The sequence below is a fragment of the Piliocolobus tephrosceles genome, chromosome 8 (genome assembly GCF_002776525.5).
Source record: "Piliocolobus tephrosceles isolate RC106 chromosome 8, ASM277652v3, whole genome shotgun sequence".
Classification (NCBI taxonomy): Eukaryota; Metazoa; Chordata; class Mammalia; order Primates; family Cercopithecidae; genus Piliocolobus; species Piliocolobus tephrosceles.
This window is the reverse complement of record NC_045441.1, coordinates 19139685-19162252: the sequence shown is the minus strand read 5'-3', so window position 1 is coordinate 19162252 and position 22568 is coordinate 19139685. Positions and strand designations below refer to the sequence as shown.

General features: G+C 46.0%; 1 protein-coding gene across 1 annotated transcript in view; it reads right to left on the bottom strand.

Moving 5' to 3' along the window:
- GALNT17 (polypeptide N-acetylgalactosaminyltransferase 17) overlaps nucleotides 1–22568 on the bottom strand; it is a 597097-nt gene that overhangs the window by 45980 nt on the left and 528549 nt on the right. The window contains exon 7 of the mRNA XM_023218655.2: nucleotides 2844–3029. Within this exon, the coding sequence (XP_023074423.1) occupies nucleotides 2844–3029 (186 nt within the window). The remainder of the gene's footprint in view (nucleotides 1–2843; nucleotides 3030–22568) is intronic.

Here is a 22568-nt window from a genome sequence, read left to right as displayed (position 1 = left end):
ATCTTGGCTCATTGCAACCTCTGTCTCCCAGGTTCAAGCGATTCTCCTGCCTCAGCCTCCCGAGTAGCTGGGATTACAGGCATGCACCACCACGCCCAACTAATTTTGCATTTTTAGTGGACACAGGATTTCTCCATGTTGGTCAGGGTGGTCTCAAACTCCCGACCTCAGGTGATCTGCCCTCCTCGGCCTCCCAAAGTACTGGGATTACAGGCGTGAGCTAATGGTCATTTTTAAAAAGCCTGGTAGGTTACCACTGGCATTTGGGACAAGAGATTGTCTGCAGTCATGGACAAAGCACTTGGCTACAGTCAAAAGACTTGAGTTATTTGTAACTCTAAGTCACACCACCATTCCAGGTCAAAACTTGAGGCCAGGTGCAGTGTCTCACGCCTGTAATCCCAGCACTTTGGGAAGCTGAGGTGGGAGGACTGCTTGAGCCGAAGAGTTTGAGACCAGCCTGGGCAACCTGGCAAAACCTCATCTCTACAAAAAATATAGAAGTTAGACAGGTAGAGGGCACACGCCTGTGGTCCCGGCTACTCAGGAGGCTGAGGTGGGAGGATGGCTTGAAACTGGGAGATGGAGGTTACAGGGAACCAAGATCGTGCCACTACACTCCAGTCTGGGTGACAGAGTGAGACCCTATCTCAAAAAAATAAACAATTCCCCTTTACAAAGCAGGAATAATAATAATACCGATTTCACTATTTCACAGGGCTGGGGTGACGTTTTGTATGAGGACCTGAACTGACATCCCTGCCCATGTGCTTTGTGTGGAGCCTTAAGCAAGCCCCTTTTAGCTTCTCATAGCTTCAGTTTCTTCATCTGTAAAATGAACATCATAAAATGTTCATATCAAGCTAGCATTTATGGAACACTTAATATTTGCTAAGCTGTGTTCTCAGCCTTATTTTATCTTCACAGGTGTCCTATCAGGTAAATTTTAACAATCTGTGTTTATAGATGAGGAAACTGAGGCAGACAGTTCTTACGTCATGAGGTTGTTATGAGAATTAAATGAGATATTACAAATAACGACTTGCTAGGTACCTGGGACATAGTAAGTGCTCAACAAATGTTACCTATATTTAAATAATAATGGCTGAAAGCACTTAATTGCTTAATAAAAGTGCTAAGTGGCCAGAAGGGGTTTTTTAATTCTCGAGAATGTATTTCAAAACCTATAACAACACTGAATAAATTCCTCACTTTTATCTTCTTGACCCGCAAATCTGGCACATATCCAACCGTATTTCTTCTGTTCCGGGCTCTAGCCTCCTGACACATAAGGGTTGCCATCTCTCAATGGGCACCACTCCAGGTGACTTTCCAGCATGGCTCAGACACCTATGGGTGCTCTGGATGAGGAGATAAACTGACCTGTGGCTGAGGGTGCAAGTTACACCACTGTGCAGCATAGGACGAACTATGCACCCTGTGCCAGGTGCCACTCTCAGCATGCCACATGTATGAATTCATTTAGTTCTTACAATTACCCCAGGAAGGAGAATCTGCTATTATCCTCATTTTACAGCTGAGGAAAATAAGGCCCAGTTGACCCTCTATATCCACGGTTTCTGCATCCATTGGTTCAACCAACTGCAGACTAAAAATATTTTTTAAAAGCCCAGTAAGAACAATATAACAATAAAAAAAGCAAATAAAGCATAAGAATTATTCACATAGCATTTACATTGTATTATCTATAAGTAATCTAGAGATATTCAGCCATAGACATAAATAATTTAACAGTATTTGCAATGACCTGGATGAGATTAGAGAGTATTATTCTAATGGAAAACCAAACACCATATGTTTTCACTGATATGTGGGAGCTAAGCTATGAGGACGCAAAGGCATAAGAATGATACAATGGACTTTGGGGACTTTGGGGGAAGAGTGGGAGGGGGGCGAGGGATAAAAGACAACAAATATGGTGCAGTGTATACTGCTCGGGTGATGGGTGCACGAGGATCTCACAAATCGCCACTAAAGAACTTACTCATGTAACCAAATACCACCTGTACCCCGATAACTAATGGAAAAATAAAATTAAAAAAAAAAAAACTTTGTGCTGCCATAGATAGATAGATAGATAGATAGATAGACAGATAGATAGATAGATAGACGGAAGGTTATGCTTAGGTTATATGTAAATACTACGCCATTTTGTATCAGGGACTTGGGCATCTGTGAGTTTTGCTATCCACAGGGAGTCCTGGAACGAATTCCCTGGGGATACCAAGGGATGAATGGCACAGAGCAGATGAGTGGATTTGGTCAAGATCTCCTGATTCACAAATGATAGAGCTGGGATTCAAACCATGCTAACGTACAACTACCGCACGACACTCCAGTGGGACTGCAGTAACATGGAGATTTCCTTGGGCCATCTTCTGAGCAGAACGCGGAGGAGAGCTGAAGAACTAGGGGATTTGACATAGAGTAAAGGCATATGACACGGGGCAGCTGGAGCTCCATGGGAAGTCACACACAGTGACAGGATGAAGGGTCTGCTGCCAAATATCTGGGCAAGAACTTTGTGGACATAGCATATGATCAGGAGCAGGGCAGCCAGATTAACATAATAAGACTGGGATTAACACAATAAGACTCTTCTAATCTCTGTAAGTGGATTTAAAAACATTTCCATCGTGGTAGCCCTTGCGTTAGGCAGGAGTTCTAAAGCTGAGACTTCTGTGAACCCCTTTGAAATGCATTCATAATTTTTCTAAGCATGAGCATTTTCTGGGGAGGAACGATTGGTTTTTTAAAGAAATTGTGACCAAAGAGTAAGGATCACTGTTCTGGGGTGGTGGGGAAAGGCTGGTGATTCCTACCTCCAGCGGCAGGTTCCACGCTATGTACACATGAGACTTGTAATCGTCCATCCAGACCTCAGCAACGCGGAGAGCATTCCTCTTGGTGTAGAAGCCGATGTTGCTATTATATGGCTTCTTCTTCCGCTCAATGTGGGCCACCCGTGAGCAAGGAAGGACCTCCATGCTGCCCCCACAGAGCCATACCTAGGGGTACAAAGATTTTATCAGCCTGAAAAAGAAATTCCCAGAGGCTATGCCCCCTCCCCAAGCCCAAAAGCAATGGTTCAGCTGACTTTGCATACATGTGAAATACATTTTAATATATTAAGCCAATGAGAGGTTGTGCACGGTGGTTCATGCCTGTAATCCCAGCACTTTGGGAGACCAACATGGGTAGATCACTTGAGGTCAGGAGTTGGAGACCAGCCTGGCTAACATGGTGAAACCCCGTCTCTATCCAAGATAGAAAAATTAGCCAGGCATGATGGCATAGGCTTATAATCCCAGCTACTTGGGAGGTTGAGGCACAAGAATCACTTGAACCTGGGAGGTAGAGGTTGCAGTGAGCTGAGACCATGCCACTGCACTCCAGCCTGGGTGACGGAGCAAGACTCTATTTCTAAATAAATAAATAAATAAATAAATAAATAAATAAATAAAGCAAGCCAATGAAAGTTCAAAGCTGGTTTGTTACTGCAGTATGGTCTAACATAACCTGACTAAACCACACAAAAAAGAGGCTTGGGAGAATTCTTATAGAAACAACAGCTCAGGATATAAAATCCACCTCTAGGTAAGAAAGGCCCATAAACCTAAGCTGGCCATGGCAGCACAAGAGTTTTCTTAAGTTCTCAATAACGCACAATTGACATTCCTGAAGGTTGCCTTTCCCACCTGGCTGAAGCTGTGCCGTGCCAATGTAGAATGGAAAATTCATACTAAGAAACAGATCTTCTTTATTCATATCAGCACAAGCTGTGTATAATGATTTAGTTCTGTGGTGTGTTTTGTTTTGAGACACGGTCTCTCTCTGTCTCCCAGACTGGAGTGCAGTGGTGCGATCAAAGCTCACTGTAACTTTGAACTCCTGGCTTCAAGTGATCCTCCTGCCTCAGCCTTCCAAGTAGCTGGGACTACAGGTATGTGCCTCCATGACCAGTTAACTTTTAAATACTCTTTGTAGAGATGAGGTCTCGCTATGTTGCCCAAGCTGGTCTCACACTCCTGGCCTCAAGCGATTCTTCCACCTAGGCCTCCCAAAGTGTTAGTATTACAAGCATGCGCCACTACTCCCAGCCTAGTTCTACACTGTTAATATGCTCTACTTTGGAGTCCTATGGGTACAGATGCCAAGTCTTCTGGAAGCATCCACTCCAATGCCATCATGAGCAGCTGTCGCTTGCTATTACTGAACTATTCAGAAGGAAGGCTGCAATGATGGCTGCCTTTGAGGGATGCAAAAGCCCAAGGACGTGGGACTTCTCATCCCTCTGCACGGGGATGGCAGGCACCTAGGCTGTAAGGCCCTGCTGCAAAAGGAAAGCTGGACCATCCAACTTCTCTTGGTCCAGGTGGGAAAATAAAATAAGAAAAACCTTATTGTCAAGAAAAAAATAATTTATGGAAATGAAGTTCCCAGTACCAGTAGAAAAAAAGGAAAATGACAGAAAAGTTTCTGTGAGGGACCTGTGAGGCTGTTCTGTTGTGAAGACACTGTATGCTCTGCATAAGTGACAGTTTTTGCAGGTGAGCTGACTCAGGTGGGCTCACCCCAAGATGAGTCACTTCAAGCCATTCCACCTTTAGTCTCCCAGTAACCGCCACAGCAAGAATACTGGGACACTCTTGAGTGTCTGCATACTCCCTTCTTGACTTTTGTTGACTAAATTTGGTGGCGAAATTTGTTTGGGTGTGTATGATGTTTTTTCTCTATTTCCCAACTTTGGTTATACTACCGGGAAATGATACAGATAGAAAATTCTCCCATAAAGCAAGAATTCTCACTTTGCTTGCTTCTTCCAGGAGGAACTGTGGGCTAAGTGATTAGTAGAGAATAGATGTTCCAGACTTCTTTGATCTGGGACTAGACAGCTAGGTGCCCTAGCATGTTAGGTTAGACCCAGCTGCTGGCCAGGGAAGGAAGTCAAGGAGGCCAAATGTTGGCAAAGGGCCTGGGAACAGAGACAAGAAACTGGTGTCTTAGAGACTAAAACAAGGCGGCTGAATTTCAAGGGATGGACAATATATAAAGAATCAGGGTCTCACAATGATGTTGCAAGACTCAGGGAATGAATGAAAAGATGTACCACATTCAAGGACTGGAAGAATTAACATTGTCAAGATGGTAATATACCCAAAATTGATCTAAAAATTAAACACAATCCCTATAAAAATCCCAGCTGGATTCCTTGAAGAAATTAACAAGCAGATCCTAAAGTTCATAAGGAAAAACAAGGGACCTAAAATAGCTAAAACAACCTTGAAAAGAACAAACTGGGAGGACTTCACTCCCCAATTTCAAAATTCAATACAAAGCTACTATAGTCAAGACAGTGTGGTTCTGGCATAAGGATAGACATACAGATTAATGGAATAGAACTGAGAGTCCAGAAAGAAACTCTCACACTTATGGTCAACTAACTTTCAACAAGGGTGTCAAGACAATTCAGTGGATAAGGAATAATATCTTCAACAAATTGTGCTGGGACAACATGCAAAAGAATGGACATGGCTCCTACCTCACACCATATGAAAAATTAACTCAAAATGGATCAACGCCCTAAACGTTAAGAGCTAAAACTATAAAACTCTTAGAAGAAAACATAAGAGTAAAAATTCATGACCTTCAATTAAGCAAAGGTCCAACAATTGATTAATGCATAAACAAAATGTAACATATCTGTATGATCCCAAAATACTATTTGGGAAAAAAATGTAATGTTGATACATGCTACAATATGGATGAACCTGGAAAGCATGCTAAGCAAAATGAGCAAGTCACAAAGGACTACATATTCTACGATTCCATTTATATGAAATGTCTGGTGAATAAATTGATGGTTGCTTGGAAGGTGGTGGGCGGGGGGCTGGAGGAAGGTAGACTGCTAATGGGTTTGGGGTTTCTTTTTAGGTGATCAAAACATTCTAATATTGATTGTGGTGAACTTTGCACAGCTCAAACATACTGAAAAAAACCACTAAGTGGCACACTTTAAATGGATGAATTGTAAGGGTGTGTGAATATATCTACAAAGCTGTTATAAAAATAGATAGATAGATAGATAGATAGATAGATAGATAGATAGATAGATAGATAGATAAACAGACAGATAGATAGATAAACAGAGAGATGGGGGAAAGTAGATGTGGGGGTGAATCTCAGTTTGGGGAGGCTCAGGAGGATGGATGGAAGCACAGCAGAGCTCTTCAAGGACTCATTACTTAGCAGGGATGACAGACACAGGTGCATAAGAGACCTTAGCAAAAGCCTGAAACCCCGTCATGAGAACGGAGGTGCCAAGTGGGAACAGAACCCACAAGCCAGGCTGACTTGGCACCACATCCTCCATAAGCCATCCAGACCAAGGTCAGAATGGCTTTCATGCCTGGGGTGCATCCAAACTGCCAAGAGGGTTCAAGTGGATGTAGCTGTTAGGAGTGGAGGTGAGAGGATGGAGGAGCCAGATGTTGGCTGTGTTAGCCCTGTGTTGGACACCAAGCCTTTTAAGCAAGGGGAGGGAGATGGTAAACAGACATGTGGCAGGAAGCTCAGCACATCTGTCCCGTGTGGCAGAGACACGGGCTTCCGGTCCTGGGCTCTGTGGTGTGGATATCAGCCAGCACACTCAGTGGGCATTGACCTAGGGTCCCTCAGCTCTCCCTGTAAAGTCTGGGGAGGACTCAGGGGCTCCTGGGCTGGCAGATGTCTTGAAGGCATGCCCCACTGTGGGGTCTAGCAAGCCCAGGGTGAACTGCCAGGGTCAGTGCCTGCCCAGGAATCCTGCTGCTGGCCTGGATGCCCACAACATTGCCTTTGCCGGGCATGCATTGTGGTCATTATCCCGCCCGCCCCAGCCTACTCTGCACTTTAGCTCATCACCTCCAGTGACGCAGACTGGATTTAAAATCCTAAGCATGAACTATCATTAGCAGCACCTCTTGGGTGAGACAGAAAACGAGGGCTCCTCTTGCTCACCTCTCCTCTGCTCTCCACTTTCACAGCTCCCTTCCCCTCTGCTCTCCACTTTCACAGCTCCCTCCCCTTAGAGAGGCAAGTATACCCGCTCTGCCTGCTCCAGACCCCAGGACCAGTCCAGTAATGACAGAAAACACCAAACACCAACTCCCTCATCAGTTCATCACAGATGAGGAAACTGAGGGTAAGAGAGGTGAAGTAAGTGATTTATAACCCCACAATCAGTAAGGGGAGAAGTCAGAACCACACCCTCCACCACATGTGACAGCAGCAGACACTGGCTTTTCCTGCCCAGGGAGAGCTGACCAACAGCTTGTAGACCTCTTGGCTCCTCCTCAGCCACAGCCCTGTCCCTCACTCCAGGTGCCGGGTTGGCGCCTCTGACCTGCATTGTGACCACAGTGATCGGGGGAAACAGTGAGGACAGAGCTGGGTGTATGCGTATATCCAGAGGAAGTTCCATGGATCTGGAGTGGCACCAATGATATCCTAGGGTAGGAGGTCAAAGCCTGCTGCTGCACAATGCCATGTGGCAGCATGGCTGTGCAAGGGACACTGGAAGATGCCTGGGAGACAAGTGATTCTCTAGGCCCAAGGCTCTGCTCTATGTTGCTTGGCAGTGATCACCGGCAGAGCTCATGGGCTGGCTCTAAGTGACGATAAGCTGATGTGAAGTCTGCCAGTGGTTAAGCAACCAGGCCTACATAGCAGAAGGAAAGAAATGCGAGAAAGTGGACTGAAGGCTTTGAGCCTTAGCAATAAACCAACAGTCCAGCTAAGTCCCCTATGGAGGGGTATTCCTGGAAACAGTGATATTCCACCTTGGCCTCCGAGTCCACCCAAGAGGTCTGGAAGCAAAAGGGGCACCCTCCCTCTAAAGGGAGCGATCCAGTTTATGTTTCTACAACACATAAGACCCAGCTATGAGTATCCCAAGTACAGCTGGTCCCAAGAAAGGGTCTTGTGGATCTGTTCTCTACATCAGTGTTTACCAGCCCACATGGTGAGTTCCTAGGCAGGCTGAAGAAATGATACTGAAGGGAAATGCATAGAAAGGTGGGAACCAGACCCTGACTGGCATGTCTCTGATGCCAAGGAGGAAGAGCAGAGGGAAGCGCCCAAATGGAAAGCACCCCAGGCTGTGGCTCCTCACACAGTGGAGGGAGGACTCCTTCCAGATGGGTTGGAATGGGCCAACTGGAGGGCATGCTCCAAGCTCTGGGATCACTCCTGGGGGCAAAGAACCCACCGCAGGGTTCTTGGTGACCCCTTGCTAGGGAAGTGGGGAAGTGGCCATGCTTAAATGGATATGGGCCTCCAGGAGGTGTGGTGACTCCAGAAACAGATGCTCATCTATTAATTTATTTGTTCACAAAAAATGATCCATTCAGGGCCTACTGGGAAGGGCAGGGGGATGAAATGAGAGGTGCTAGCAGACAAGGTCCTTGCTGTCATGAAGTGGGTAATCTAGCAAGGGAAATGCATTAATCAAAGAATCACAGGCGGAAATGCACCATCACAAAGGGAGCTTTTCCTTGAGGGAAAACAACACAGGGCTAAAAATCTAGCATGTAATACAGGGATGTGGCCAGTGGGCTCAGAGAAAGTATCCCCCAGGAGACGATACTAAGGTGAAGTCTGAAGGGCTAGGCTGAGCTGAGTAGAGGAAGTGGGCAGCAGTCCCAAGCCCAGAGGCAGCCAGCACAGTTGCAATGACCTTGTGAAGGAGAGAGCAGGGTGTGCTGGACTGTACTCAAAAATGGCAGCAACAATTCCACCCATGCTCGTTGGCAATGTGACTTTTTTGCTCTTCCTGTAAAAAGGCTGAACCTATTTCCCCTCCCCTTGAATCTGGGCTGACTTTATCACGACTTCCACTGATTAACAGAATGCAGATGTGACGTCTCACACAACCCAAGACTAGGCCTTAGAGACTTTGCGGCTTGCACTTTCTTCCTCTTGGAATTCTGAGCCCATCAGGCTGTAAGGAAGCTAAGGATAAAAGACAATGGAGCAATAGAGGTCCAGCTATTCCAGACATCATGGCTGAAGACCAAGGCATGGGAGTGAGGCCATGTGAGACTGGACACCACCAAGACAACCCATCAGTGGGTTGCCTGCGTGCGTGCATGCTGTTGCATGAGTGCGTGCGTGCCAGTGCATGCATGAGCACAGCCAGCGCCACGTGGAGCAGAGGAACCACCTGGCTGACCCCAGCCCAAACTTCCAAACTTCAGAATCTTAATCAAATCAATTGTTATTGAGGCCACTAAATTTGGGCTTACACAGCAATAGACACACAGATACACAGAGGATATTCAAAGAGCTGAAAAAATAGCCATGTGGCTGGAACGCCAAAAATGGATTCAGAAAGTAGGGATGGAACAGAGGAGAGAAGTGGAAAACATTGGAGAGGTAGGCGGGCAATGATCTGGAGGTCATGTAAAAAAGAAATTGATCTTTGTTATAATGAGAAGCCACTGAAGGGTTTGGGTTTGAAAAGATCACTCTGGCTGAACTGTGGTGAAAAGACTGGCAGCATGAAGAGGGGAGATGGAGAAAACAAGAAGGCCTTGCTATTTTGCAGGGAAGAAGAGCTGATAGCGTTAGCGACAGCAACAAAATAGAGATGTAGAGAGATCTGAAGGTTTTTTTTTTTTTTTTTTTTTTTCTGAGACAGTCTTGCTCTGTCACCCAGGCTGGAGGGCTGTGGCATGATCTCGGCTCACTGCAACCTCCACCTCCCAGATTCAAACAATTTTCCTGCCTCAGCCTCCCAAGTAGTTGGGATGACAGGTGTGTACCACCATGGCTTGCTAATTGTTATATTTTTAGTATAGATGGAGTTTTGCCATGTTGGCCAGACTGGTCTTGAACTCCTGACCTTAAGTGATCCACCTGCCTCAGCCTCCTGAAGTATTGGGATTACAGGTGTGAGCCACCGTGCCTGGCTGAGGGATTTTTAATAGGCAAAATCATCAACAATAGATTGGATATGGCTTGGAAGGAGAAGGAGGGTTATGAATGACTCCTAGCTTTCCTGCTTAGCCACTGGATATACTGAAGCTTCATTCACTGGGCCAAAAAGCCTGCCCTAACCTACCCAGGCCTCTGGAATATGGGCGGGATGAGGCAAAAGAAATCATCACAAGACTCTGGGGGCTGGGAAGTCTTAGGCAGGACACATTGTTCTGCTTCCTGACAGTTGATGGTCCTAGAAGAAGAGGACACTATAGGAGGTGAATGTCCACGGGTGGGATTGATTTTCATCATTTTGGAGAGTCTTCAGGGACTTGCTTAGCCACTGGATATACTGCAGCTTCATTCACTGGGCCAAAAAGCCTGCCTAAACCTACCCAGGCCTCTGGAATATGGGAGGGATGAGGCAAATTGGAACCATCACAAGATTCTGGGGGCTGGGAAGTCTTAGGCAGGACACATTGTTCTGCTTCCTGACAGTTGATGATCCTGGAAGAAGAGACACTATGGGAGATGAATGTCAATGGGTGGGACTGATTTTCATCATTTTGGAGAGCCTTCAGTGGCACGTTGGTTTAATTACATCTTTTGATACCTGTTTTATTCATACATTCAACTTCATCATTTAATAAATACTTTCACTAGGCCCAGTGCAGTGGCATATGACTGGAATCCCAGCAATTTGGGAGGCTGAGGCAGGAGGATTACTTGAGGCCAGGAGTTCAAGACCAGCCTGGGCAACATGGCGAGACCCAGCCTCTACAAAAAACATTAAATAATTAGCCAGCTGTGGTGGCACAGGGTGGTGGTCTCATCTACTCAGGAGGCTGAGACAGGAGGATCACTTGAGCCCATGAATTCAAGGCTGCAGTGAGCTATGATGATGCCACTGCACTCCAGCCTGAGTGACAGAGCAAGACCCTGTCAATCCATCCATCCATCCATCCATCCACCCATCCATCCATCCATCCATCCATCCATCCATCCATCCATCCATAAAATGAAATAACATTACAAACACCTGGATCCCACCCCAGCCCTATAAATCACATTCCCCAGGGATGAAGTTGAGGCACCTGGGGGTGTATGTAAAAAGGACCCCCATGGGATTGAGATGTGTAGCCACATTTGGGAGCAACCAGCTTAGAAGGCTTCTAATATTGTTTCCAGGGTTGTGATCTGATGACTCAATTTTACAGAAGCTGAAAGAATTTAAGCAAGGGCCGTGCTCTGCCACAGCCTGGACAGCTGGATGGTAGCTTCAGGGACCCCAGGAAGAGCCACAGGCAACAAATGAGGATGCAGGGTGCCAGGTACTGTGCAGGCCACCTGCTCCCCTGGGCACCTGTCACTGAGGAGCCTAGGCAGCCAGGGAGGAAAGAGGAGGCCAAGCCATCAAAACCAACATGACTGGTTCATTTATATTCACTATTCTCAAAGGCTATGGGCTCCAAACACTTTTGATGTTTAAAAATGTAAAGCATACCTTCTCCAATATGTTTACTTTATTCATTTTTCAGTACATGCACATACTACTATGCTAATATACTTTACACATGAAAAATTTATAGATATATAGAAATCCAAAAATTAGAACATTACAATATGAGAGCTAATATATTCCTCTTGTCCCTCTAATGGTCCACATCATCTTGTGTACCCCACTTTGGAATCCACTGCCCTAACAGTAAGGGGACTGCTCTCACCTCATGTCACAGAATTCTAATATTCAAGGTCTGGTCTTGTCCTATGACTTTTAGAGGCCAGGAGTTTCTCAAAAGCAGCGGGAAGTATCATTCACGCATAAGTAGGTTGGCAGCCAAAATATTCTAGTGAGCGTTTTCAACCGTGTCATTAGATTGAGAACAGTGGGTGCCCTGATTATGTGAAAGCCACTTTTCCTGGGATCTTCAAGGCACTAACAGGGGGCAGCTCTCTCGAAAGAGCATGCATGCTATTACAGCAGGTGCCTGGAGCAGAAAGACAGTGAGTCCTCTCTCCCCACCACCCCTGTCAGCAAGGAAGCTGCTTATACCAGAAAGAAACCCAGGCACCATTCTCACCACTTCCTCCCTAGGCGCCAGCCAATCCATCACCAAGTCCTGCAGATGATGCCTCTTCACTACGGCTCAACTGCATCCACTTCCTTTCGTATCCACTATGACCACCAGATCATCTTCTCCTCACTCATCACCCTGGTGCAAGCTACGACCATCTCCCACCTGGACCACAGCCATCACTTCTGAATCCAACTCCATTCAGTCTGACCTCCACTCAGCAGCCAGGGTGGAAGTGACCATTCCACGGCCCTGCAAACTTCGATGGCTCCCACCGACCACTCTGAAAATAAATCCTCAATCTTCTTGTGGTCTTCAAAGCCTCCCCCTGCAGCCTCATCTCTGCAGCTCCCCCCAACCCCAAGATGCTTCTTTTTATCCTTCCCTGTGCCCCATTCCTACCCGGGACACTCCCCCCCCATCTGCCTAGTTAACTCCTAATCAAACTTTGGCCTTCAGCTCCATCAGTACTTACTTAAGGAAGCCCCAGATAAAAGCAGAGCTGCCTATAACATGCTAGCATAGCGCTTATCACAGTTGTAATTTTATGAGCCTGCCAGCATATGGGCGTGCAAAAAAATTACTTTCTCCATTCTTTACTAGGCTGTTAGCTCAATGAGGACAGAACTGTGTCATCCTGTGTCCCTACTGCCCAGTACTGTGCCTGGAACATAAGTAAATACCCAATGAGTTCTGAGTTCTTAATCAATGAGTGAATGTGTGCATACACTAATGAATGGAGAGGGGCTGGGGGGAGTAAGCGGGGAAATTGTCTGGAAAGCGGGCCTAGGAGGTGGGAAAACAGGAACAAATTAAAGAAAGGAAAAGAAAATAGACTAGAGGATACAATATGCCAGGCAGAGAAAGTTAAAGTACTTCAACGAAGGGCCCTTTTAGAACTCAACACCAGCTAAATTTGAGTTTCTGCCCAACCTCTCTTCCCACAAACCCAGAACCACCCTGGTGCTTCTAAGAACGCTGTTCCCCTGCACCCCTTCTGTTGCAAATCCACCCTACAGTACGTCGACAGCAGCCAGCCCAGCCCACCGTGGAATCAGTGGGGAGATGTTTTCTCTAGCACGAGCTGAGATAGACCTAGGAAAGATCAATCATTTTACTCTCTAGTCGGGAAAGGCTACTGGCTCCCTTTCTCCCAGAAGTCAGGCACATGCATTCTCCCCTTGGAACTGTTTTCTCATCTGTAAATGACAGAGGACGATCGCCGAGGTTTCTTTCAGCTCTGGCATCTCAAGAGACCATGGCCCAGTCTGCAGGACTATGGCCTCTGCTAACAGAAAACAGCAGACTGCAGAGACTGCCTACCCCAGTGATGACTTTCTTGAGGAATCATCTGGAGACTGCCAGGAATTCCCCACCTAATGAATTTAGGAATGTTTTCTAGATCATGGAAGATAGACACTACCTGATCAGATCTGAACCACTGCTGGCCATATTAATACTTCCTTTAATTTGTCCAAAACTCCTCTCTAGGCAGCAGAAAGAAGTTTTTTTGAATCTTTTCCTTTGATTTTTTTTTTTTTTTTTTTTAAGAAAGACAGGATCTCACTCTGTTTCCCAGGCTGGAGTGCAGTGGCATGACTGTAGCTCATGGTAACCTCAGACTCCTGAACTCAAGCAATCCTCCTGCCCCAGCCTACCGAGAACCTGGGACCACAGCTGAACACTAATATGTCTAATTTTTAAATATTTTGTAGGCCGGGCGCGGTGGCTCACACCTGTAATCCCAGCAGCACTTTGGGAGGCTGAGGTGGGCGGATCACCTGAGGTCAGAAGTGAAATCCCTTCTCTACTAAAAATACAAAAAAGTAGCCGGGTGTGGTGGCAGGTGCCTGTAATCCCAGCTACTTGGAAGGCTGAGGCAGAGGAATCGCTTGAACCTAGGAGGTGGAGGTTGCAGTCAGCCAAGATTGCGCCACTGCACTCTAGTCTGGGCGACAGAGCAAGACTCCGTCTTAAAATAAAAAAAATAAAATAAAATAAAATAAAATAATAAAATAAAATATAAAATAAAATAAAATATAAAATAAAATAAAATAAAACAAAACAATAAAACCCTCCCTGTGAAAGCTTGTGGTCTATTTTCAGAAGCTTTCTTCCTGAAAGCATATGCATATAGACACCTGAAGTTAATGGAGATTTCACCACTGTCTCTTAATGTAACAGCAAAACAGCAAGAAACTAACATAACTAGTCCATTTTTGTTTAAGAGAAATTTACCCATTATTGCATGCAGGTTAGGATAATTTGAGAGCACTGATACAAAATGCAAAGCAGCAATCATATAGTTCTGAAACTAACTCTGGGATTACAGGGGAAGTAGGTACACCACTATGTTTTGTTAAAGATTTACAGGAGCATTGGGACCTAACCAAGGACGAAGAAGTTCCCAACCACTGGGGACTGTTGCTGATTATCTGCTGTCCTAGTTGCTTCTCGATCCCAGCCTCTACACACAGTTTCCCCATATCCCTCTCCCATAAAACCCTCCAGCCGCCTGGGCACGGTGCTCATGCCTGTAATCCCAGCACTTTGGGTCGCCAAGGCAGGCGGATCATGAGGTCAGGAGATCGAGACCACCCTGGCTAACACGGTGAAACCCCGTCTCTACTAAAAATACAAAAAATCAGCCTGGCGTGGTGGTGGGCGCCTGTAGTCCCAGCTACTCGGGAGGCTGAGGCAGGAGAATGGCGTGAACCCAGGAGGGGGAGCTTGCAGTGAGCCAAGATTGTGCCATTGCACTCCAGCCTGGGCGACATAGCAAGATTCCGTCTCAAAAAAAAAAAAAAAAAAAAAAAAAACCCAAAAAACCCTCCAGCAAACTTGAAAAACTTAAGATGGTACTTCAGAAAACCAGTTCACTATTATCTTCTTTGTTTCCTAGCTCTCCAAATAAACATGCCTTTCTTCCCATCAACCCTTGTCTCTCAAGTCTGGCTTTAGAGGAGTGAGCACGCGAACTTGGGTTTGGTTACATTAGGAAAGACAAAAACAGAATTTTCACAATGTTTTGTCATGTATGCTTGGAATACAGCAGAAAAAAGTTCATCCCTATCTGAAGAGGCTACATAGCATACTTTCTAACTGTACATATGACATTCTGGAAAAGGTAAAACTATGGAGACAATGAAAAGATCAGTGGTTGCCAGGCGTTGGGAAGAGGGATGAATAGGCGGACAGAGAGGGATTTGGGGGTCAGTGAAACTACTCTGTATGATACTGTAACGGTGGATACACATCGTTATATATTTGTCTAAACCCATAGAATGTACAACACCAAGAGTGAACCCTACTATAAACTGTGACTTTGGGTGATAATGTTATGTGAATGTAGGTGCATTGATTATAACAAATGCATCACTCTGATGGGGGATGTTGATAAAGGGGGAGAGGCTTTGCATGTGTTGAGGGGCAGAGTGTATATAGGAAATCTGTGTACCTGCTGCTCCATTTTCCTATGAACCCAATTTTTTTATTATTAAAAATATAATTTTTTTTTTAAAAGCTCAACCTTAAAAAAGGGTGCGTGTGCAGGGGAGTCATAGAACCCAGGATTAAGTAATGCTTTGATGGGTCCCTGCGTGTTTGTGACCAGCACCTCCGGACATTCTGGTTCACAAGGATTTCTGGGGCCACACAGGCTTCAGTAGCCCCTATAGCGATCTCCTGAGGACAGATGGGCTTTCCAGAAACTTCAGCTCCAGGAGCCTCATTTGCACAGACTCCTTTCAAGGCTTGACCTTTGTATCTAATTTTGTATTCGTCAAGAGGGTCTCCCAGGCTGTGGAAGCATCAGACCCCATAGAACCTGAATGCCCTATACTGGGGGCCTCCCTGTTTTTTCTCTCAGGTGAGATGCAGCAGGGATCCCTCTTTGGAGCCTGGGGGTTCCCCCCAAGCATGGAAATAAAAGAAAATCTTGAGTTCCTTCATAGGAAATTCTAGGCACCTAGCTAGCCCTAAGAAGTCAGTGAGCAACTTGATAACCAAGAAGGTAATAGTGGCTTAAAACAACAGTCAGGGAAGTTACTCATGAGATGTTCCCTATAGAAACTAAAGATAATAGGCCAGGAATGGTGGTTCATGACTGTAATCTCAGCACTTTGGGAAGCTGAGGCGGGTGAATCACTTGAGGTCAGGAGCTTGAGACCAGCCAGGCCAAAATGGCGAAACCCTGTCTCTACTAGAAACACAAAAAATTAGCCGGGCGTGGTGGCAGGTGCTTGTAATCCCAGCTACTCAGAAGGCTGAGGCCAGAGAATAGCTTGAACTCAGGAGGTGGAGGCTGCAGTGAGCCTAGATTGTGCCATTGCACTCCAGGCTGGGCGACAGAGCCAGATTCCATTTCAAAAAAAGAAAAAAAAGATCAACATCTTAGCATTCATTCCCGAGTTGTTTTTCAGAAACTGAGACCGCACTCAATGGATTTGCTGGCAGGAAACCCTCGGATAAGGGGGAGTTGAGGACTGAACTCTGACCACAGTGCTTTGTTCTAAATTTCTTCCCAAGGGGTCTGGAGGAGGTCATGCCCACGAGGAAGCACTAACATTCTTTCCTGCTGACCTCAAATTTTTAGACAAAGCTTTGCCTCCTGGAGCAATCGCAAATCAGAAAATCTTTGACTCCACCTTAGACCTTTGGGTCCTGCTTCAAGATGTCCTACTTTTTGGCTGGGTGCAGTAGCTCACACCTCTAATTCCAGCACTTTGGGAGGCCAAGGTGGGGGGAGGGTGGATCACCTGAGGTCAGGAGTTCAAGACCGGCCTGGCCAACATGGTGAAACCCCGTCTCTACTAAAAATACAAAAAATTAGCTGGGCATGGTGGCACATGCCTGTAGTCCCAGCTACTTGGGAGGCTAAGGCAGGAGAATGCTTGAATCTGGGAGGCAGAGGTTGCAGTGAGCTGAGATTATACCATTGCACTCCAGCCTGGGCAACAAGAGAGAAAGTGTGTTTTATTTTTTTTTTTTAAGTCCTACTTTTTTAGGTCAAAACAATGTAGAGCTTCCATGTGTTGATTTCTGACTTTGCCTGTAACCTCTGCCTCTCTGCCTTTAAAAACCCTTACCTAGGGCCAGGTGCGGTGGTTCACACCTATAATCCCAGCACTTTGGGAGGCCGAGGCAGGCAGGTCATGAGGTCAAGAGATCGAGACCATCCTGGCCAACATGGTGAAACCCCGTCTCTACCAAAAATTACAAACATTAGCTGGGCGTGGTGGCGTGCATCTGTAGTCCCAGCTACTTGGAAGGCTGAGGCAGAAGAACTGCTTGAACCCGGGAAGCAGAGGTTGCAGTGAGCCAAGATGGTGCCACTGCACTCCAGCCTGGCAACAGAACGAGACTCTGTCAAAAACAACAACAGCAACAACAACAAAAAACAAAAAACAAAAAAAAAAAACAAAGAAAAATTCTCCCCTACAAGTAATCAGGGAGTTCAGGTCTTAAGCATGATTCTCCTTGCTGGGCGCCCTGCACTAACCGCCTCACTTTCTCTGGCTGCAGTTGCAATGTCAGTGTTTGGGTTTGCTGAGCCAGACGGGCAGAGCTATGGTGGTTTCTGTAACACGGAGAGTGATGTCCCACTGCCTCTGGAGCATGTCTCTCTGATGTCTTCCTTCCTACTGACAGGGACTCTTTTTATCAAAAGGAAGTCACTTAGGAAGCCATTTAAATCCATTTACATTGTTAAAAGCAACACTGGAGGAACTTTAGCGCATAAATTACGTAAATAACACCATCTGGTAATCCAAGCGCAGGCAAATTTTAGCCCTTTGTCTGATTCAAAACAACACAGGTTTCTGGCAAAGAGAACATTTTAATTTGTTACTTGCATCCTAACAATCATTTTCGGGCCTTTCTGGTAACCTTCCTCCCAGAGGAGCAAGCTACCCGTCCTGAAAATCAGGAGAGTTCTTCTCAGTGTTTCTCTCTGCCGTGCTGGAGATGGTGAGCTGACTCTTCCTAGTTTAAATGAATATTCTCTTTCACTAAATTGGACGGTTGCATAATGGCTTTCCTCCTGAAGTCCTTTTAAAAAATTCCATTTCAATCTTCTGCTTTATTTATGACCACTTCTCAGAAATGGGATTTACAAATATGGACCTCAAGACATATCTCAATTGAAGTACGGCGGTGGTAAGAACTTCTAAATATGTGGATCCTCTTGCCAGTCAATGCAAGTCGTTTTTCTTAATACAAGATGAGGAATTAAGATGAAGTGTGGTGTGATGAGCAGTTCAGAGAAGTCAAGAAACGTAGAATGAAAGTAGCTTGATCTATAGAGCCCAGAGCAGGGTTGGGAGGACTTTTTTCTTTTCTTTTGATTTTTGTTGCTGTTGCTATGTACTGAAAAGAATAATACTGGTTTATTTTTACCATTTTAAAATTCAACCCAGGCTAGGCACGGTGGCTAATGCCTGTAATCCCAATGCTTTGGGAGGCCGAGGTGGGTGGATAGCTTGAGGCCAGGAGTTCAAGACCAGCCTGAACAATATAGCAAGATCCCATCTATACGAAAATATTTAAAAATTAGCTGGGCATTAGGTGCGCATGCTTGTAGTCACAGCAAGTCAGGTGGCTAAGGTAGGAGAATCACTTGAACCCAGGGGATTGAGGCTACAGGGAGCTATGATGGTGTTACTGCACTCCAGTCTGGGCAACAGAGTAAGGATCTGTCTCTAAAGAAATAAAAATAATAATGAATAAAAAGAAAACAAAATCCATCCCAGCCTATGACCCAGCCTGATAGGTAGCTTGTGACTGTCATAGAGGATCAGGGCTTTAATGTTAGAAAACTGGCAAAGGCCAGGTGTTTGGACGAACGGAGGCAAGATGGTGCACTTCCGGGTTCTTCACCACCAACTTTTCCCGCGCGCACGAAAATGCAGCCAGCGCCCGGGAAGGTGCAGACCAACCGGGCATGCGCCAGGTGACGTCAATCCGAAGAGACCAAGATTTACCTGGTCGCACCTATGGAACGCCCCCCGACATGCCCGTGACCTGCCTATTGCCCTCCCACTCCTAGAAAAGCCGCTCCGGCGAGCATCCTGCGGGGCCTTCCTCAGTCCCTCACTCCTGTTGGGACTGCAGGAACTCCGTCCGAGAGCTTCACCAGGTGACTCTCTTGGCCTCCTTTGCCAGAGGCCTACAGACCTCTCCCTACCCACCTTCTTCCCTGAAGCTGGGTGACCAAAAATAAATTTGCAGTTTTGCTCCTACCCTTGCCTACTCGCTGGTTCTTTTGTGCCCGCTCTGGTGGTCTTAGAAAAACAAATCACCAGGTGCGGTGGCTCATGCCTATAATCCCAGTGCTTTGGGAGGCTGAGGCGGGTGGATCACGAGGTCAAGAGATGGAGACCATCCTGGCCAACATGGTGAAACCCCGTGTCTACTAAAAATACAAAAAATTAGCTGGGCGTGGTGGCGTGCACCTGTAGTCCCAGCTACCCAGGAGTCTGAGACAGAGAATTGCTGGAACCCAGGAGGCAGAGGTTGCAGTGAGCCGAGATCGCACCACTATACTCTAGTCTGGCGACAGAGCAAGAGTCTGTCCAAAAAAAAAAAAGAACAAAAAATTTGGCTAAAATGTAGCCTGGGTCAGGCATGTCTAGGTTGGCTTTGTGCTTTTCTCCCTACCTCCCTTCCTTTTTTTTTTTTTTTTTTTTTGTGCTCCCATGCCTTCCTCTCCTCTCCTGTATTCCCACTTTCCTACCACCCACTACTTCACATCTACTAGCTCTCACTCTATTTCTGTCCTCCCAACTCTGACAGTTCAAACATCGGTCCATTAGTCCTTTCTCTACAACAGCTTCAACTAAGTAAGTAGTAAGCATTTTATTGTTCTTGGTATTCCCAGCACCCAGCCTAATGCCTTTAACTTCTAACAATTTACCTTCCTTAGTTATTCAATCCAGTGCCATCTACATATTTACTAAGAGCTCCAAGCTAAATGCTGCCAGGGTTATAAAGATAATTTAGACATGGATGTCACTGCTTGGCTCAGAGCCTTTATTCTTTCCTCAGAGCTTAAAATTAGAAAGCCAGGAAAGTATTGAAAATGACTTTAGAACCTTTGGTGTAGAAGCTGGCAAAGCGGGGAGGGTGAAAACATTGCGTTCACTCCCCTGTCCATGCATGTCCTCCATCCTTCTACTGTCATTACGTTGCATTTTGCCTGGGATTAAAGGAGTTGGTAGGGCACAATTATAGATAAACTACATTTAACTATAAAAGAGCAGTGAATTATATTTAATTCTGTGTCTTCAACACCAAAGGGCCAGAGCGTTCAGACTGCATACAGTGAGCTGAAGAGGACTGGTCTGTCCATATCCTTGAAAGAGCATGATTGGGCCAGGCACCTGTAATCCCATATTTGGGCTTGCACCTGTAATCCCAGCACTTTGGGAGGCCAGGAGTTTGAGACCAGCCTGAGCAACATGACAAAATCTTGTCTCTACTAAAATACAAAAATTAGCTGGGTGTGGTGGTGCATGCCTGTAGTCCCAGCTACTCAGAAGGCTGAAGCAGGAGAATCACTTGAATCCGGAAGGTGGAGGTTGCAGTGAACAGAGATCATGACACTGTGCTCCAGCCTGGGTGACAGAGTGAGTGAGACTCCATCTCAAAATAAATAAATAGCATGATTGATGTCATATGGCCCAAAAGGCCAGAAAAGCTTGTGATCACTCTCTCTGGCACTCAGATTCCCTAACTGAACTCAAATTGGTAAAGGCAAAATAAAAGGCATTCCCAATTACTGGTCCCGTAAGTCTGCAGAAAGGTCAGTGGTACTGGGTTGACTAGAGTTTGGGGCTAGGACTTGGGAGAAGCCAGCACTGCTCAGCTGGCATGGCTCTGCCACACCAAACTGCACATCTGCACATTGGCCACCATCTAATATGGACTTCCTGTTCTTTATGATGCAGCCAGCCAGGCATGCCTGAGATACCCGTTGGAAAGAACCTTGGCTGGAAACTTCCTGAACTCTTCTCTATTACTCAGAAGATGCCGGAAGGAGGCTGAAGTGGCCCTCACAGGGTTAACGAGAATTACAAGCCCGGCTTTAGGCAGAATTACGGTTAGACATTGATGAGGGTACACAGGTGCACTTCAACCCACTTCCTTGTAGTTGCTAACTATTCAATGGTCACATAGCACACTGAGTACCTGCTTCCTCATTGTTCCTATAGATAAAATCTCTAACACTGCATCTTTTAACCCAACAATTGTTTAAGGTGTGTGTGTGTTTTAAATCCTGAATTCCAGCAGAATGGCTAACCAACCTGAAGACCCGCACCAAGAAATCAACTCAGGACAGGCATGCAGTTTCTTCATCTTCCTGCCCCAGGACTTCATCCTCTTGCTTCTCAACCAATCAGGGATCCCCACACTTCAGCCAATCACCCATCCTCTTAAAAACCCCTGGAAAACTCTCCATCCCAAACCTTGGCAGATTTTAGGTTTCCTCCCATCTCCTCATTTCCCTGACCAGTGATCTTTCTCTGCTGCAACTCCTGCTGTTTTGGTGTATTGGTATGCTAAGGCACAATGGGAAATTGAACCTGTGGACCTAAAAAATGGCCCATGAGATGTGAGAATCCCTCATTCAAAGTCATAAAGCTTGGATCTGGTGCACAAACATGAGGTCTCTGCCAGGTCAGAGTTCTCAACTGTGGACAGAGCTTGAGAAGCACCTTGCAGCAAGCCACCAAGCGCAAGGGCCTGAGATTAGGACTCAAGGTCAGGGCAGGTGGGCTGGCAAATGGAGAGAGATCCAGTGGTGACAGCTGGGTAATGGGGGCAGAACCACCCCTGCAGATGGGAGGAAGAGGACGAAGAGGACCTAAAATACATCACCCAGAACTGGGCACCAGTGTGGGATCCATGAGGCTTCATGCTTTCCACAAGCTCTTTTGTCACTTCATTGTATGGCATGACATTACAGAAGGATAGTTCTGGAGTCTCAGCACTGGGTTCACATCCCGACTCTTGGTTGAGTTTAAATCAACGTCATTGCCAATTACTACTGAGTTGCCCACAATTTGAGGCTAAGTCTCATGGTTGCCTAGCTACTTTTATGTCTGATCTTCAGTTTCCTTAGCCATAAAATGCAGCGGAGGGCCAGGCTAGGTGGCTTATGCCTATAATCCCAGTGTTTTGGGAGGCTGAGGCAGAAGGATCACTTGAGACCAAGAGTTCAAGACCAGCCTGGGCAATATAGCAAGATCCCATCTCTATGAAAAATAAATAAATAAATGAAAATTATTTTTAACTTAAAAAAGGAGTGGGCCAAGCATGGTGGCTCACACCTGTCATCCCAGCACTTTGGAAGGCCAAGGAAGGAGGATCACTTGAGACCAGGGGTTTAAGACCAGCCTGGGCAACATAACAAGACCCCGTCTGTACAAAAATCTTTTTAAAAACATTAGCCGGGCATGGTGGCGTGCACATGTAGTCCCAGCTACTCAGGAGGCTGACGTGGGAGAATTGTTT